The sequence below is a fragment of the Balaenoptera acutorostrata genome, chromosome 17 (assembly GCF_949987535.1).
Source record: "Balaenoptera acutorostrata chromosome 17, mBalAcu1.1, whole genome shotgun sequence".
In the NCBI taxonomy this organism is placed as follows: domain Eukaryota; kingdom Metazoa; phylum Chordata; class Mammalia; order Artiodactyla; family Balaenopteridae; genus Balaenoptera; species Balaenoptera acutorostrata.
This window is the reverse complement of record NC_080080.1, coordinates 25,315,063-25,331,972: the sequence shown is the minus strand read 5'-3', so window position 1 is coordinate 25,331,972 and position 16,910 is coordinate 25,315,063. Positions and strand designations below refer to the sequence as shown.

At 33.6% G+C, this 16,910-nt stretch overlaps 1 protein-coding gene across 3 annotated transcripts in view; it reads right to left on the bottom strand.

Moving 5' to 3' along the window:
- CSMD3 (CUB and Sushi multiple domains 3) overlaps positions 1-16,910 on the bottom strand; it is a 1,183,499-nt gene that overhangs the window by 781,872 nt on the left and 384,717 nt on the right. For all 3 annotated transcript variants that reach the window (XM_007188796.2, XM_007188797.2, XM_028168178.2), the window contains exon 6: positions 1,260-1,372. In XM_007188796.2, coding sequence (XP_007188858.2) covers positions 1,260-1,372 — 113 coding nt within the window. The remainder of the gene's footprint in view (positions 1-1,259; positions 1,373-16,910) is intronic.

The window sequence follows — 16,910 nt, the reverse complement described above, 5'->3', positions numbered from 1 at the left end:
AATTTAAAAGTGACACTGGTTAAAACTGATAAGATTCGAGTTACTATGCCCAAACAGTTATTTTTAATAAAATAAAGGAAAATAAGTTTTTCTATAAACATTTAATTTTTATTTTTAAAATATAATGTTTTATGATGATAACAGATATGATAGACAATATATTCTATCATGAGAGATGTTAATACAATGCATAGCTTTAAGAGCAAATTTGCATTCATGTTTCCATTCGAATTAACTACTTAACAAATAGAAATTACAGGTTTTTCTAGAGTGGACTTTGTCTAAAATCTTTACTTTTAAGTTACAATCTTAGGAATTTTTATTACAGTGATACCCAATAAAATATTACAAATACCAATCACATTAATCTGTTGCTATTACTGTGAGAAATGTATTGATAGGGCATCTGTAGAAAGGTTACTGGTCTCCAAAGTAAAAATTGTTGAAATTTGTATTCCAGAAAACAATATGTAGTCTAATACTATTTTAGGTATTAACTATAAGCTGCCTAAAGTCATCATATTCAATTTACAAAGTGCTTCAGCTGAAGATTATTAAAAAGGAAAGCACTAAAAAAAACAGATAAATGGAAATATTTAACTGTGGCAATGTTCACTATTCCCTGAACAGTAGCTGATACACTGCTAAGAATGAAATGAATTATTAACACAAGTAGTCTGAGAATAAGTGCACCAAACCCACATAATATTACTAAACATTGTAGAAGCTATATTTTTATTAATACTCCATAATAATCAAATTCTAAACAAAGAGTTTTTTCAAGTTAATATATCAAATACTATATCTCACTTATTCAAAACTTATACCTGTAGATAATAATCCTAACAAAGTTAATGAAAGTAACATTTGCAAAAACACTGTATATGGAAATGGATTTCAATTGATGAAGAGCCTATTTAACAACTGCAGTTTTCTGCAGTGTTTTGTGGTACATGTTTAGGTAGTATGTTCAACTACTGAAGCACTTTATCAAAGGTAAATATTACACCTGTTACACATTACCTTTTAGAGGTTACAATATTCTTTATTCTGGACAGTGTACTACAAAACTCAACTAACTTTTATACCGTAATTTAGTTATGATCACAATATTGCCTCAGCAAGAAAATGACCATTTTTGCTTATTCAAACTGCCATGTGTTAATGCTAAAGATATTTTGCCTCTATCATAAAATGTAGTTGTGCATACCAAAATCATTTTACACATCAAAAGAGGCAGACGTATTCATTAAATATACCTTGATATGGAGCACTAAATCCACGATATCGGTGATTGCTGTCTGTAACAAAATGCAGTCTGAGCCAGTTTTTGTTGCTGATAATTGGTGGTGGTATATTCATTCCAGATAACCTGAATTACGGAAGACAACAAAAAAAATTTAAAAAGCTTTTAAGTAGTAAACATTTCCACTGAACTGGGACCCCCAAAAATGTCTACTTGTATACCATATTCATGACTTTGCCTTGCTAACTTTTTAAGCACAAGTGAAATAGTTATTTTATGCATAGAAAAGTCAATCATAGAATAGTGTAATTCTAAAATAAGCTATTCCAATCAGGTTGCATATATTAGTAAAATCAACTGTAAACTACATATAATTTTGATTCTCCAAAATTTATTGAATAGACAATAATAAACATAATGGCTGCTGAGCTGACAGTGCTGGTCACAGCATAACCCGTGTATGTATCAATACAGTATAGTTACAAAACAGAAAGCCTTCAAAGCAATTGATATACTTTTTCCATTTAACATATTTTCAGCATTTCACATTCAATGGAAGATTTCACAATTTCATTTCATAGAACAAGCACTATTTTAATGTAATTTCACAATATTGTACATTTAATGATTAGCTCTCATTATAATGCATACTTCTATAAGGCACTGGAGGTCTGCTCCAACTGATAGACAGAAAACAGACTGTATTTTGGATATATAGTCACCACATATCTAGTCACAAAGGTAGCACTACATAATCTCCTTAAAGCAAAAATTTTAAACTATGCCCCAGATACTGGTCATGATTAATAGATGAAATAACTCTCTTGCTCTATAATCTTTTGAAGATTTCCAGCAAAGTAGTTTTGCTGATTTAATTCAACAAAGGAATACCACCCCTACATACCTAACCATTTAAATACTAGGTATGTGTTATAAAGCCAAGGTAAAATACTCTCAAAAGACTATCACATCATGAAACAGAGTTTTAGAATAAGGTTTCCTAATAACCAGTGTATGACATATCTTTCCACTTCTTCAAAGCTTACACTTTTCTTCATAGGAAGGCAAACTAGACAGCTGGTGTATGTGTGTGTATGTGTTGGGGGAGGTGATTTCTTCTCTCAGTGCTTGGCAGTTATTCATTCTAGGGGACAGGTAGGGGAGATTGGAATATCCATCCCTGCACATGTAATCAGCAGGTGTAGACACAGTGATGCAAAAACCCTTTATCCTACATCCTCCCCCTTTATTTCCTAAAACTCACTTCTCCTAGAATATTTGGGAGCTAGCCATCACTTTTAGTGGATGACCACCTGCCATAGCATAAAAATATGAATTCACATTTATTTTATCATTGTGCCCATGAATGAACAGAATGGGCTTGGCAACATTACTGTGTAATCCAATTTTTTTGGATTCTAACATGAACAAGTTGGGTTCTATCCCATATAGTTCTCATTTCTCCACCAGCTTTGGAATGAATTTTCTTTAATTTTTCCCCATCAATGCCTTATTTCCTCTTTTCATAGGGGTGACTGTTTACTAGTCAAGCCAGCTGTTTTTTCATATCTGAATTGAGTAAAGACAGACACATAACATACCTGTATAATTTTAAAACTCAAGTTTTAAAAATTTACTTCATTACTTTCAGAAAATGCAGTATCCAAGTTATCTTTACTTTTGTTTGCTTGTTGGTTGGTTTGGTTCAGACAGCAATTCAATGAAAAAAAAGAACCAAAACTTGGATTTGGTACAATTATATTTTCAGTACAGTAGCATGTTTTATGCCAGATTTTGATTTACAATTTGATTCTCTTCAATTCCCTGATTCAATGAGCATAAACATCCATTAGGAAAAGTTTAAATTATTTCTGACAGGCTGCACACATTTCTAAATGTAATGAGAGTACAATACATGAATGGTTGTAAAAGACTAAAGAACAGAGTTAGGAGAACAGTCCTTAAAAAATCCAACAGATGAGAAGCAGCTCAACAAGGACATCACGAAAAGTGTGAGAGGAAAGAAGATGAAACAGACAATGAAAAGGATAAACTTTCCATCTTTCTCAGGAACATCGAAGATAATTTCAGTGAGAGTGTAGTAAAAGCAAGTAATAGCTACTATGGAACTATAGTTTTTAACCTGAATTCACCTTCAGGAATTGAGAAAGATAGAACTGAAGATGTTACAGCAGCAGCAGCTAGAAACACAATGTACATGAGGTGGAGAATGGCAACTTAACAGAGGTGGAACTAAGAGGCTATTCCTGACAGCCTCAGTGCTTATTCTCATGAAGCATAACTGTAGATAAGCCAATGACACTGAACTAGAAATAGAAAGCAAGTACACCAAAGACTCATTTGCCACCAGAGAATGAAAATAGCTTCACTGGTTATAAGGGAATCACATGGACTTTCCTGACTGTGGTAACTTAGTATTGCTCACTATTTAAACATGATTTACACAGTATGACTTTGTGGCTTATGGAGCAATCTAGTAAATGAATTTACATATATCTGCAACACATTTCACATGTTATCAGGAGGTATGAGAAATGGAGGACTAAGAATATGTGCCAACTAGAAAGATTCCATTAAACTAATTAATTGAGATAATTAATTTCTTAAATACTAAAGGAGATATTTCATAAATATAAATCACTGTTAATCCTATATGACATTACTATGGTCATTTGAAGGTAGGCAATATGGATTCATTCTAGTATAAAGCCAGTGAGAATCACCCTTTGGTACTGGAAAGATTAAGTATACTCAATTATTTATTGAGCACTTACTATATGACAAACACTGATGTTAAGGGTTGGAAATATAATTGTAAACAACACATACAAGATCTGTGGTCCTACAAATAAAGAAGGTAACAAAAACAAATGAGTGAGATAATTTCAGAAGGCAGCAAATGATGTACCAAAAAAAAAAAAGAGTAACCTGATAAAGAATGTCTAGAAATGAGGTTTCAATTGGTCTATTACCTTCTCTATTTTACACTCGAAATAGCCATACTCATGATTATATGTCACAAATTACTATACTGGATTTTAGGAGAAATAAATCAATGAAAATAATCATAATGATAAATGTCATAAATCTGCATCCTACAGCAGTTATTTGTACCCAAAAAGAATTTAAGACATGGCTTTTGTGTAATTAATAAATTTGAATGAACACTGTAAATTAATAATGATATAAAATTTCATTACATATTCAAAATAGAATACTGAAAATAATACAGTGTAACTGGCCACATTAATCTTTGCTATATTTATTTTTATTTACATCATTTTCCACAGAAATAGTACCTAAATAATAAATTGATATTTAAAACCATTTTCTTTTACAGATAGTACCTTAGAGAATATGATCATAACCCTTACAAGATTTTTTTTTAAATCAATTAAGTGTAAGAATCCTGAGAGAAACAGAGGTCTTTACCATTTTTTTCAAAACTCCCTAGAACTACTCTGAACTTATGCCATTAGTTTATAACTCTCTTGACAGATACTCATTGCTGTCATCTGTTGACTCTGGTCCTCAACTTTCTCAAAATTAGCATTTGCAACAACAGGTGTCATCTTTGGTGGCTCTAACAACTATTTTTCAATCTGTCCAGTTACCTAAGATCAGTCAAATCTAATGATCTGTTTTACCTCATCTTTAGTACCTATAGACAGAGTCAAACCTAAACCCATGATTTTTCAAATAATCACCTGCCTGATTCCTGTCATAGAGTATTCTACCTATGCTTTCCTCTTAAGAGTTTTATAGTACCTGGCCTTACACTTAGGTCTTTAAACCATTTTGAGTCTATTTTTGTGTATGGTGTTAGGGAGTGTTCTAATTTCATTCTTTTACATGTAGCTGTCCAGTTTTCCCAGCACCACTTTTTGAAGAAGCTCTCTTTTCTCCATTGTATATTATTGCCTCCTTTATCAAATATAAGATAACCATATGTGCACGGGTTTATCTATGGGTTTTCTATCCTGTTCCATTGATCTATATTTCTGTTTTTGTGGCAGTACCATACTGTCTTGATTACTGTAACTTTGTAGTATAGTTTGAAGTCCGGGAGCCTGATTCCTCCAGCTCCGTTTTGCTTTCTCAAGATTCCTTTGGCTATTCGGGGTGTTTTGTGTTGCCATACAAATTGTGAAATTTTTTGTTCTAGTTCTGTGAAAAATGCCGTTGGTAGTTTGACAAGGATTGCATTGAATCTGTAGATTGCTTTGGGTAGTAGAGTCATTTTCACAAGGTTGATTCTTCCAATCCAAGAACATGGTATATCTCTCCATCTGTTTGGATCATCTTTAATTTCTTTCATCAGTGTCTTATAGCTTTCTGAATACAGGTCTTTTGTCTCCTTAGGTAGGTTTATTCCTAGGTATTTTATTCTTTTTGTTGCAATGGTAAATGGGAGTGTTTCCTTAATTTCTCTTTCAGATTTTTCATCATTAGTGTATAGGAATGCAAGAGATTTCTGTGCATTAATTCTGTATCCTGCTACTTTACCAAATTCATTGATTAGCTCTAGTAGTTTTCTGGTAGAGTCTTTAGGATTCTCTATGTATAGTATCATGTCATCTGCAAACAGTGACAGCTTTACTTCTTCTTTACTGATTTGGATTCCTTTTATTTCTTTTTCTTCTTTGATTGCTGTGGCTAAAACTTCCAAAACTATGTTGAATAATAGTGGTGAGAGTGGGCAACCTTGTCTTTTTCCTGATCTTAGTGGAAATGGTTTCAGTTTTTCGCCATTGAGAATGATGTTGGCTGTGGGTCTGTCATATATGGCCTTTATTATGTTGACGTAAGTTCCCTCTATGCCTACTTTCTGGAGGGTGTTTATCATAAATGGGTGTTGAATTTTGTCAAAAGCTTTTCTGCATCTATTGAGATTATCATATGTTTTTTATTGTTCAATTTGTTAACATGGTGTACCACATTGATTGATTTGTGTATATTGAGGAATCTTTGCATTCCTGGGATAAAACCCACTTGATCATGGTATCTGATCCTTTTAATGTGCTGTTGGATTCTGTTTGCTAGTATTTTATTGAGGATTTTTGCATCTATGTTCATCAGTGATAAGGGCTGTAGTTTTCTTTTTTTGTGACATCTTTGATTTTGGTATCAGGGTACTGGTGGCCTCATAGAATGAGTTTGGGAGTGTTCCTCCCTCTGCTATATTTTGGAAGAGTTTGAGAAGGATAGGTGTTAGCTCTTCTCTAAATGTTTGAGAGAATTTGCCTGTGAAGCCATCTGGTCCTAGACTTCTGTTTGTTGGGAGTTTTTAAATAACAGTTTCAATTTCAGTACTTGTGATTAGTCTGTTCATACTTTCCATTTCTTCCTGGTTCAGTCTTGGAAGGTTGTGTTTTTCTAAGAATTTGTCCATTTCTTCCAGGTTGTCCATTTTATCGGCATATAGTTTCTTGCAGTAATCTCTCATGATCCTTTGTATTTCTTCGGTGTCAGTTGTTACCTCTCCTTTTTCATTTGTAATTCTGTTGATTTGAGTATTCTCCCTTTTTTTCTTGATGAGTCTGGCTAATGGTTTATCAATTTTGTTTATCTTCTCAAAGAACCAGCTTTTAGTCTTATTGATTTTTGTTATGGTTTCCTTATTTTCTTTTTCATTTATTTCTGATCTGATCTTTATGATTTCTTTCCTTCTGCTAACTTTGGGGTTTTTTTTTGTTCTTCTTTCTCTAATTGCTTTAGCCGTAAGGGTAGGTTGTTTATTTGAGATGTTTCTTGTTTACTGAGGTAGGATTGTATTGGTATAAGCTTCCCTCTTAGAACTGCTTTTGCTGCATCCCATAGGTTTTGGGTCATCGTGTTTTCACTGTCATTTTTTTCTAGGTATTTTTTGATTTCCTCTTTGATTTCTTCAATGACCTCTTGGTTATTTAGTAGCATATTGATTAGCCTCCATATGTTTGTATTTTTTACAGTTTTTTTTCCCCTGTAATTGATATCTAGTCTCACAGTGTTGTGGTTGGAAAAGATACTTGGTATGATTTCAATTTTCTTAAATTTACCAAGGCTTGATTTGTGACCCAAGATATGATCTATCCTGGAGAATGCTCCATGAGCACTTGAGAAGAAAGTGTATTCTGTTGTTTTTGGATGGAATGTCTTATAAATATCAATTAAGTCCATCTTAAGTAGATATCTAATAATTACAATTGTAATTAATTCCTTACATATTCTTTATATATAATTCATGATACACAATTCCTTACCATTCCAATTTATTTAAAATTGAATAATAATTAAATACACCTATTAAACAATCTCAGTTTTAAAATGCTTCTTTTTAATATTATTTCTACTATTTTTCTATTGTTTTCTACTTTTAACCATTTTCAGTTACTGTAGTCCTACCTTTAAAGGTATCTTGTCCATACTCAGTTTATAGAAATTTTCAGTGATCCATCCTTATTAAGTTGTCCCAAAGCATCCAAATTGTTTTCATACAAATAACTTTCACTATTTACTCACTGACATTTCTTCAAAAAACATATATACATATTCACACTAATTCCCAAACCTATGGTCTGTGAATTTGTTTTGCAAAGTTGTATTCACTGAATTCATCTGAAGCTACACAAAAGTGTAGCTTCTGCTTTTGGAGGTGGTTTACATACATATATATGAAAGGAGGTATACTTTATTACAGATTTAGTGGCTTCTGATTGTCATATTGTTAAAGGCTAACTTACAAGTAAGAAATAATTTGAATAATAATTTTGACTGTTTACATAAATCTGACTAGAAAAAGAGAAATGAAAACAAAGCTATATACCCTACAGTGATAAATTGAGATTAGAATTCAGATTTTCTAAAATCCTTTCAATATGTACAATAAGGATAGAATATTCTGCCTTCTTCCATCATACTTTTTATCCAACTGATATTGTCATTGCTGTGAGGCTATAAGTTATTTAGTCAAAGCATATCTTCATTTCATGGATATTCATTTGAAAACTCTACTGATTTAAAATACATGATACATTTTATACTAAAAATAGCATGCTCTATATTTAACACGTTTTGATTTCTGCATTGTCAGATTTAATTTGGTGATGAAAGTGCAACTCAATCCATGTCGGACTCACTATTTATACACTTGGTTTCCTTTGAAAATCAAAACCCTGACCTAGAAAACAAGCACACTGTTCAGGGACACCATCTTATAAGTTTGGTTGTTAGCCACCTGCTGTTCTCAATAAATCAGTCTGCAAACTACTGATCCATGTCACCACATTTTCACCTATTTATTGGAAAGAATTGCTACAAACCCACCATTCTTCCACTGAGTTTGTTCAGTTGAAGATATCCTACTTCCTTTAGGTCTAATTTATGTTTATAGACTTTTAAATGTAATATTGTAATAAGTATTAATTGAAATGGTATATTAATAGGCTGTTAAGTACTGTTACTTGTTGTAATATATTAAAGGACTTACCTAAATTCATTGCTTAAATGATATTATTCATTATAACTATAATGGTAGAGGCTTATTATAATCAGTATATTTTAAAATCACTTCCATAGTTTTACATTATACCATTTGCTTTGTCTTCATCCTCAAACACTGTTAAGTAGCTTAGGTAATTACTTAAAGTAGTCCTTGAAATGGTGGATTAAATTAAAAATAAATTTATGAATACAATTAGTATACATCAACAAGTTCCCATTTTTTTCATTTTGCTAAAAAATATGTATAAATTGTTTTGTTCTTTTTTGTTTCACTTTGCTTAATGTATAATCTACTTAACATGTTTACAGAGCAAGCACCCCATAAGGAAATAATAAATAAGCTACACAAAACTTGAGATTCTTTAAAAAGACGTTTCTTTTTAATTGAATTACTTAAGCTCTACCTTACTCTTCAAAAGTATATGATAATCTTATCAATAATACCACAGGATAAAACTAAGTTATCAAGGAAACTAGTAAAGGGTATTTAATAAACGAACAAGATAAAGTCATCCCCTGGTGAGCTGGAGCCTCCTGGTCCAGCTTGCGAGAATTTGCACATCTCTTCACAACCATATTCAGTGACAGGTTACTAGCTTGGTTGGCCATGGAATTGGAACACTTCACAGATTAGCAATTTTTTTCCTTTATTTTGGAAGAGGAAGTTTAGTAGCTTATCACTAAGGCCATCCCACCTCTGCAAGTCTAGAAAATATTCTGGATGTACTCTATTATACAGACGAAATGTTGTTCAACATGACAAAATTATGTACCATAGAGCAGAGCCACCATAAGTTCAGCTTGGATGCTTTTTTTTTTTAAATTAATTAATTAATTTATTTATGGCTGTGTTGGGTCTTTGTTTCTGTGCGAGGGCTTTCTCTAGTTGTGGCAAGCGGGGGCCACTCCTCATCGCGGTGCGCGGGCCTCTCACTATCGCGGCCTCTCTTGTTGCGGAGCACAGGCTCCAGACGCGCAGGCTCAGTAATTGTGGCTCACGGGCCCAGCTGCTCTGCGGCATGTGGGATCTTCCCAGACCAGGGCTCGAACCCGTGTCCCCTGCATTGGCAGGCAGATTCTCAACCACTGCACCACCAGGGAAGCCCTGGATGCTTTTTAAAGTAGTACAGCTCAGTATGTTTAATAAAGTATCCATACAATGATTATTTCTAAGCTATGTGATTTCCTGCTGTATCTTCCACAATAAATTAGTGAAAAATACACACATATATAATTGGTGATCTAAAGTTTTTGGATATAAATTAATTAGGTATCAGTAAATATATACCAAACATAGTGCTTTGGGCTTGTTTAGATTTTAATAAGCTATTTTCTTTGGCAATAAAAAGTAGCTGGATATGTTGTTTCTTAGGCCACCCTTAGTTTGTAACAATAAAACCATAAAATTATCTAGAAAAAAATGTATCTTGCTATTTTACGTGCCAAGTACATCAAAAAGCTGTTTCATGTCATTAAAGTCCAAATAAGAGACATGGGATGAGGGACAAAAATAGCCTGTTATTACTTTATCTGGTTTCTATAATACATTCCTTCAAACCCTCCATTATGATGTCACGAAGAGTTAGGAGATATTACAGCATGAGTAGCTGAAGTTATGAATGAAGTTCATAAAATTTAGAATCAGTAGTCTCCATATCAGGTGTGAAATGCGTATGATTTATTAGTATTGGTATCTATTATGTAGTCAATACTCTATATTATATTATGGTTACATTTTATAATATATGCTATGTTGCTATATATTATATATAATAATATATTAAATATTTGTATATATACTTTATAAATGAATAAACAAATAAGCAAACAAACATATTGGCAATGCATACTCAATTGTTTTTTTCCTGATAGATGTGCAAATTTAGAAAGCATGGAGACTTTCGTTCTGTTCTTTCTCGTCTGAAGACCAAAAGCCCAGACAAAAGCAAATCATCTGGTTCTGTATTTTGTGTTATGGAGTAATGATCAGCAGTAGAATAGCCAAGTCTAAATTTTACCTGTTTATTTTATAGTATATTGGGATGAAAGTCCAAGACATGCAATGAATTAGGGAAGAAATGACGCTCATTTTCAGCAATGCGATATAGGGGTTAAAACCAGGTTTCGTATCTCAGCCCTGGAGATTACTAGCTGGGTGAAACGGACAGGGCAATTACTATTACAAGCTTCAGGTTCTTCATCCATAAATTTTACAGGAATTTCAACATTGTTGTGAGGATTTTAAAGGTTTTAGCATATATCTTAGAGGGAAAAAAGTGCTTTTAAGTATTAGGTCTAGGCCCTATATATAGTTTGTTGTGGAGGGATAAAGTAAAGAGTGAGGAGGGGACTGTGGTAGAGAACTTCAGTTTAAAAAAAAAGGAAAATAACAGATGTGATACACTATCTAAAACACAGATAAGATTAAAGATGTGTTTGGCCAATGAGAAAGGGAAAATTTTAGTTGGAGTGACAGAATTCTTTCCAAGGCATTTATTTAATTTCAGACTTTAAAAAAAAAATTAATTGAAGTATAGTTGATTTTCAATGTTGTGTCAGTTTCAGGTGTACAGCAAAGTGTTTCTGTTACACACACATATATATATATATTCATTTTCAGATTCTTTTCCATTACAGCTTATTACAATATATTGAATATAGTTCCCTGTGCTATACAGTGGGTCTTTTTTTATCAATTTTATATATAGGAGTGTGTATCTGTCACTCCCAAACTCCTAATTCATCCCTCCCCCTCCTTCAGCCTTTTAAATCAACTGTGCTTTGGATTCTAGCTTTCACTATATCAGAGAAGAATCTATAGTATACCTTGTTTGGACTTGTATTCCTACTATAAATCTGAGAAAACAAGCCTCACAAACATCAATCACATATGTCATATGGGAGGATAAACCAGAACCTGTCTTCATTCCTGATTCTAATGTAGAGGACTAAATTGTGGTATAAGAAAAGAATCTGTTGACAGGGTCATCTAAAAATCATGAACTATCTCTGAAGAAATGAATAGCTGTTGGTTTAAATTCTCACAGGTCAGGACTAAGGAAAATGCTGCTTTGTAATGCTGATATACTATCCCATAATAAATCAGGACACAGCCACCTGTCTCTCCAGGAAACTCTCCAAAATTAGCAGGTAAGTCTGGCTCAGGCTCCTATCAAATTACTGCTTTTGCCCTGGGTCCTGGCACGTGTGAGATTTTGTGTGCACCCTTTAAGAGTGAAGTCTCCATTTCCCCTAGTCCTGTGGGGCTCCTGCAATTAAGCTCTGCTGACCTTCAAAGCCAAATGCCCTGGAGGTTCATCTTCCCAGTGCCAGACATCTGGGTGGGGAACCTGACATGGAATTCAGAATTCTCACTCCTGTGGAAGAACTTTTGCAGTATAATTATTCTCTAGTTTGTGGATTGCCCACCAGGGGGATATGGGATTTGATTATATCACGAGTTTGCCCCGACTACTTGTTTCATGGTTCCTTCTATGTATCTTTAGTTGTAGATCTTTTCTGGTAGGTTCCAGTCTTTTCTCATTGATAGTTGTTCTGCAGATTGTTATGATTTTGGTCTGCTTGTGAGAGGAGATGAGCTCAGGGTCTTTCTACTCTCTCATCTTGGCCATTCTGTCTCAGATTTTTTTAAGGTTAATTTCAGAAGTGGCTTCAAAATTTCCCCTCCTCCTCCAGGCACTCTTCCCAACCTGCAGTGCCAGGCCAGCCACTCACTGCATCCAATACCATGCTGTTTTGATTACTATAGCTTTGTAATATAGTTTGAAGTCAGGGAATGTAATACTTCTAGCTTTGTTCTTTTTTCTCAGGATTGCTTTCTTTATTTGGGGTCTTTTGTGGTTCCATATAAAAAATTTAGCATTTTTTGTTCTATTTCTGTGAAAAATGTCCTTGGAATTTTGAAAGGGATTGCAGTGAATCTATAGTTTGCTTTAGGTAATATGGACATTTTAACAGCATTAATTCTTCCAATCCATGAGCACAGATTATCTTTAAATTTCTTTGCACCTTCTTCAATTTCATTCAACAATGTCTTCTTCAATTTCTTTCACCAATGTCAAAACCTGTACAGTTTTCAGTATACAGGTCTTTCACCACTTTGGTTAAATTTATTCTTAGGTATTTTTTGTTGTTGTTTCAATTGAAAATGGGATTGTTTTCTTAATTTCTCTTTCTGTTAGCATACAGAAACACAACAGACTTTGTATGTTGATTTTGTACCCTGAAACTTTACTGTATCCATTTAGTATTTCTAACAGTTCTTTGGTGGTATTTTTAGGGTTTCTATGTATAAAATCATGACATCTGCAAATAGTGGTAGTGTCTAGTGTTGTAAAGTTCGGTTGGAGGGCTGGGACTACAGGCACCACCTCTGCTGTTCTCTTGGTTCCACTTTCTCTATGTGTTCCAGTCTACCCGCCTTTAGATATATAGATGTGTGGAATTCTCTGGTGTACTGGTGTTTTGGGCACAGGCCAAAAAACTGTTTTTCTATTTATCATCTTATACAATTTATAATTTATCTGTTGCTAGTGTGGCTTCCTACTGTATTGTTCCTGTTTCGTATATGTAAGTCACCACTCAACCACTCCCATCCCTATCTGTGAACTTCTTCCTATAAAACATCTTTTCATTTTCTGAGGGATTATTAGAATTTTCAAGCGTTAACTTCTATTTTCACTTTTCAAAGATATTAGTGTTTTATTCCATTCATCTGTGTTTATATGTTATGAACCAATTTATTTTCACTTAACTGGCAAAACTATATATATATATATATATATATATGCATATGTATATGTATATATATAAAATCAGGCAGTATACAGTGCTTACAAACACAAGAAACATTTATTAAACACATAGTATGCTAAAACATTACTAAGCAATGATCTACAAATATACAAACTGCACTTAAGGAAACAGGGAGACCTATGTCATTAATAATTTGTGGCTAAAATTTCAGAAGAGAATTTTAAGTTAGATAGAAGAGAAATCTGAACCCTGAAGTGAGTTACTGAAGAGGTAAGGACTCTTTAAAAACTCTCTGAATGTATAACTTCTAGATGAATAAGTCATTAGTTCAGTTAACTGCCAGAATATTCAATTATTGGTAAATTGGTAAAGATTACTCAGGTATGAACAAGTACATATTCCTGGTTCATCTCACAGTCAACTATGTCCTTAGTACAGTGCAAGATTCTGGGGTGAGTATCACCAAAAAACAATGATTATATTACTTCAGACAAAAGAATATACCATAAACACATGGCCATCAGTATTATCAATCCATACTGAACACAGAATTGTATAGAACTGACTGAAATTGCAGAATACAGATTTAAGAAGAATGCGCCAGTTTTTAAAGTTGGGAAAGTGATGAAATTTTTATACTTTAAAGCCTTGAAAGACAAAATGTATCTTGGTTGCATATATTATTAACACAGTTCCAGGCAAAATGGACAGAGAAATACATGTATATTAACAGAAAATTTTATAGCAGAGAGAAACATTCAAAAATTATGATTTATTTTTGCACTTTTCTAATATATCACAAAATATTTCCTATATGACTTTTTTCTTCTAAATTCAGCACCCAGGAAAAGAGTGGTAGATGTGAGTTTATACATGGTGTGCTTATGATTTGAAAGAGCTAATATGGCTCTTCAACTTGAATAAACGGTCTGAGTAAATATCGTATAGCACTTTCCTAAAATCACCTGGGCAACATTCTGCTTCAGTGGTTTAAATGTACCCTGGCAGTTTAAAACATAATTGCACTTCTCTGGACACCTAATTGACTACAAGGGACTGACTCAGGTACTTTGAATACAATTTTATTACTTTAATTATTGTTCAGTGAGGTGTTCCAAAGTTTTAAAACAAACTGCTCATGTGAAATTTTGTTTCCAGGAAAAAAGAAAAAAAAAATGCTATCTGAAGTAAATTTGTTTTTTTTTTTTAATAAAATTACAGCTTTACAGAAGATAAAGTGAAAAATTTGGGGTGAATTTCAGTAAAATAATCTTTATTGATAAGGCTTATTTAGTGAATGTAATTCTCATTGTCAAACAACAAATGTGAATATTTGGAAAACTGAAAATAATAATAACAGCTAAACTGTATTGAGCAAAGTAGGCCCATGCTGAGGTCTCCTGGGTACAATTTCATACTCCCATTAGGTGGGCATTCACATTATGTTCATTTTAGAGATAAGGAGAATTAAGTATAGAAAATTTAAGTATGTTGTCCGAGGCCAGACAGCTAGAAAGCAGTGGAGCTGGGATTCAAAGCAAAGCTCTTTGGTTCCAGTGATTTTGACCATTACATTATAAACAAAATCAAGACTAAAATATCAGTAACTTCAATGGCAACACCATTTCCTGCTTACTATGTGTGACACACATAGTTTTATAATAACTGATAAATATGTTTTATACATTATCTTATCCACATAATAAACCTTCTTCTCTCCACATTTTTACTTGGCACACAGGAGAGGAATCACGTCCCCTGACACTTTGGATTAGAGTTTGCTAGGGTACCATCACAATGTACCACACACTGAATGATTTAAATGACAAAAAATAATTTTTTTTTTCACAGTTCTGTAGGATAGAAGTCTAAGATCAAGATGTCAGCAGTATTTGTTCCTTCTGTGTGATGTCAGAAAGAATCTGCTGCATGCCTCTCCCCTAGCTTCTGGTGATTTCCTAGAAACCCTTGGTGTTCCTTGGCATGTAAAAGCATCACCACAATCTTTGCCTTCATGTTCACACGGCATTCTGCCTGTGTGTGTCTCTGCCCAAATTTCCCTGTTTTACAAGGACACAGTCATATGGGATTAGGGTCTACCTAACGACCTCACTTTAACATGATCATCTGCAAAGACACTATTTCCATCCAAATAAGTTCGCATTCACAGGCTCTAGGGCTTAGGATTTCAACAAATACATTTCGCTGGGATACAGTTCAACCAATAACACAGGTCTTGTACTCCCTACCACTTATTTTCAGTTCTCCTGAAAAAGATAAATGCTACTAATATGAGTGATGAGACCCAGAGCCATTTTTTTACATCATTTCTCAACAATGGGCAGGATAATTGACTTAAAGGTCTACAACCAGTCTTCATACACTCCCTGTTTCTTTCCATGTGGTAAACACACTTAGCCCTTAGGACTGGGCCAGCCATCATCTTTGTGTGCATGATTAGAAAAGTCAACTGACATTCTTCTCCACAACAGCAATTTTGTTTTGTAGAAATACAAATTAAGAATCATGTTAGATTTTTAGAACTAAGCCTCCTGTGCCAGAAAGTTCCCTGTTACACCTGCAAACAGCTGGGTCTTTCTTAAATGTTAAACAAAAATAGCATAATTTATTTTCTGTTTGAAACTGTTGATCCTGCTATTGATGGCTTTGTGGCTGGCAAATCCAGAGTTGAAAAAGTGTGAATGGAAAAATTCTAGCAAGAAAAACCCACCCTTAAACCTTGACAGGTATGATTTGGGTCTCACTGTTAATGCTATTTTACAGATAAGCAAATAGTGCAAAGGTCTCAAGCAAACAAATGAACAAACAAATAGAAGGAAGAGTAGAGAAGACAAAAGATTTTTCTGATATTTATGCCCTTCCTCCCTGTCAAAAGGACCAAATAAAATAAATTTTAAGTTCCTTAATTTATTTCACAGTGGGCTTTAATTTTGTATATTAGAACAGGCTATTTTAAACTTCACATATACTCACAATGACACCTAGCAGTTTAGAGAATAAATATAACCCTAATCTATTCCAGGGAAGTCCTCTCATCTAACAGTGAAGGAAACAGCAGAGTATAGGAAACCTCTGGGTCTCACTGTCTGCAAGCTTGGAATACCACGTGCTTCTCCATTTCAGTGCCCACTCAGTTCTGGTGCTAGCCCTGTCTGCTTAGTTTTGTAACAGAAATATGGAATTTGAACTAAAAATATCTAACTTATTTTAAATTCCATGAATGTAAAACAGTATTTATTTTGAGAGCTAATCTAAAGTAAATTAAACGTATTTTCTCTTGAACCTGTTACGATTCTGTTTGGCTTCAGGGGATAAAAATCTGACTTATGGTAGCCCTAATGAATAGAAATACATTGTTCTTATT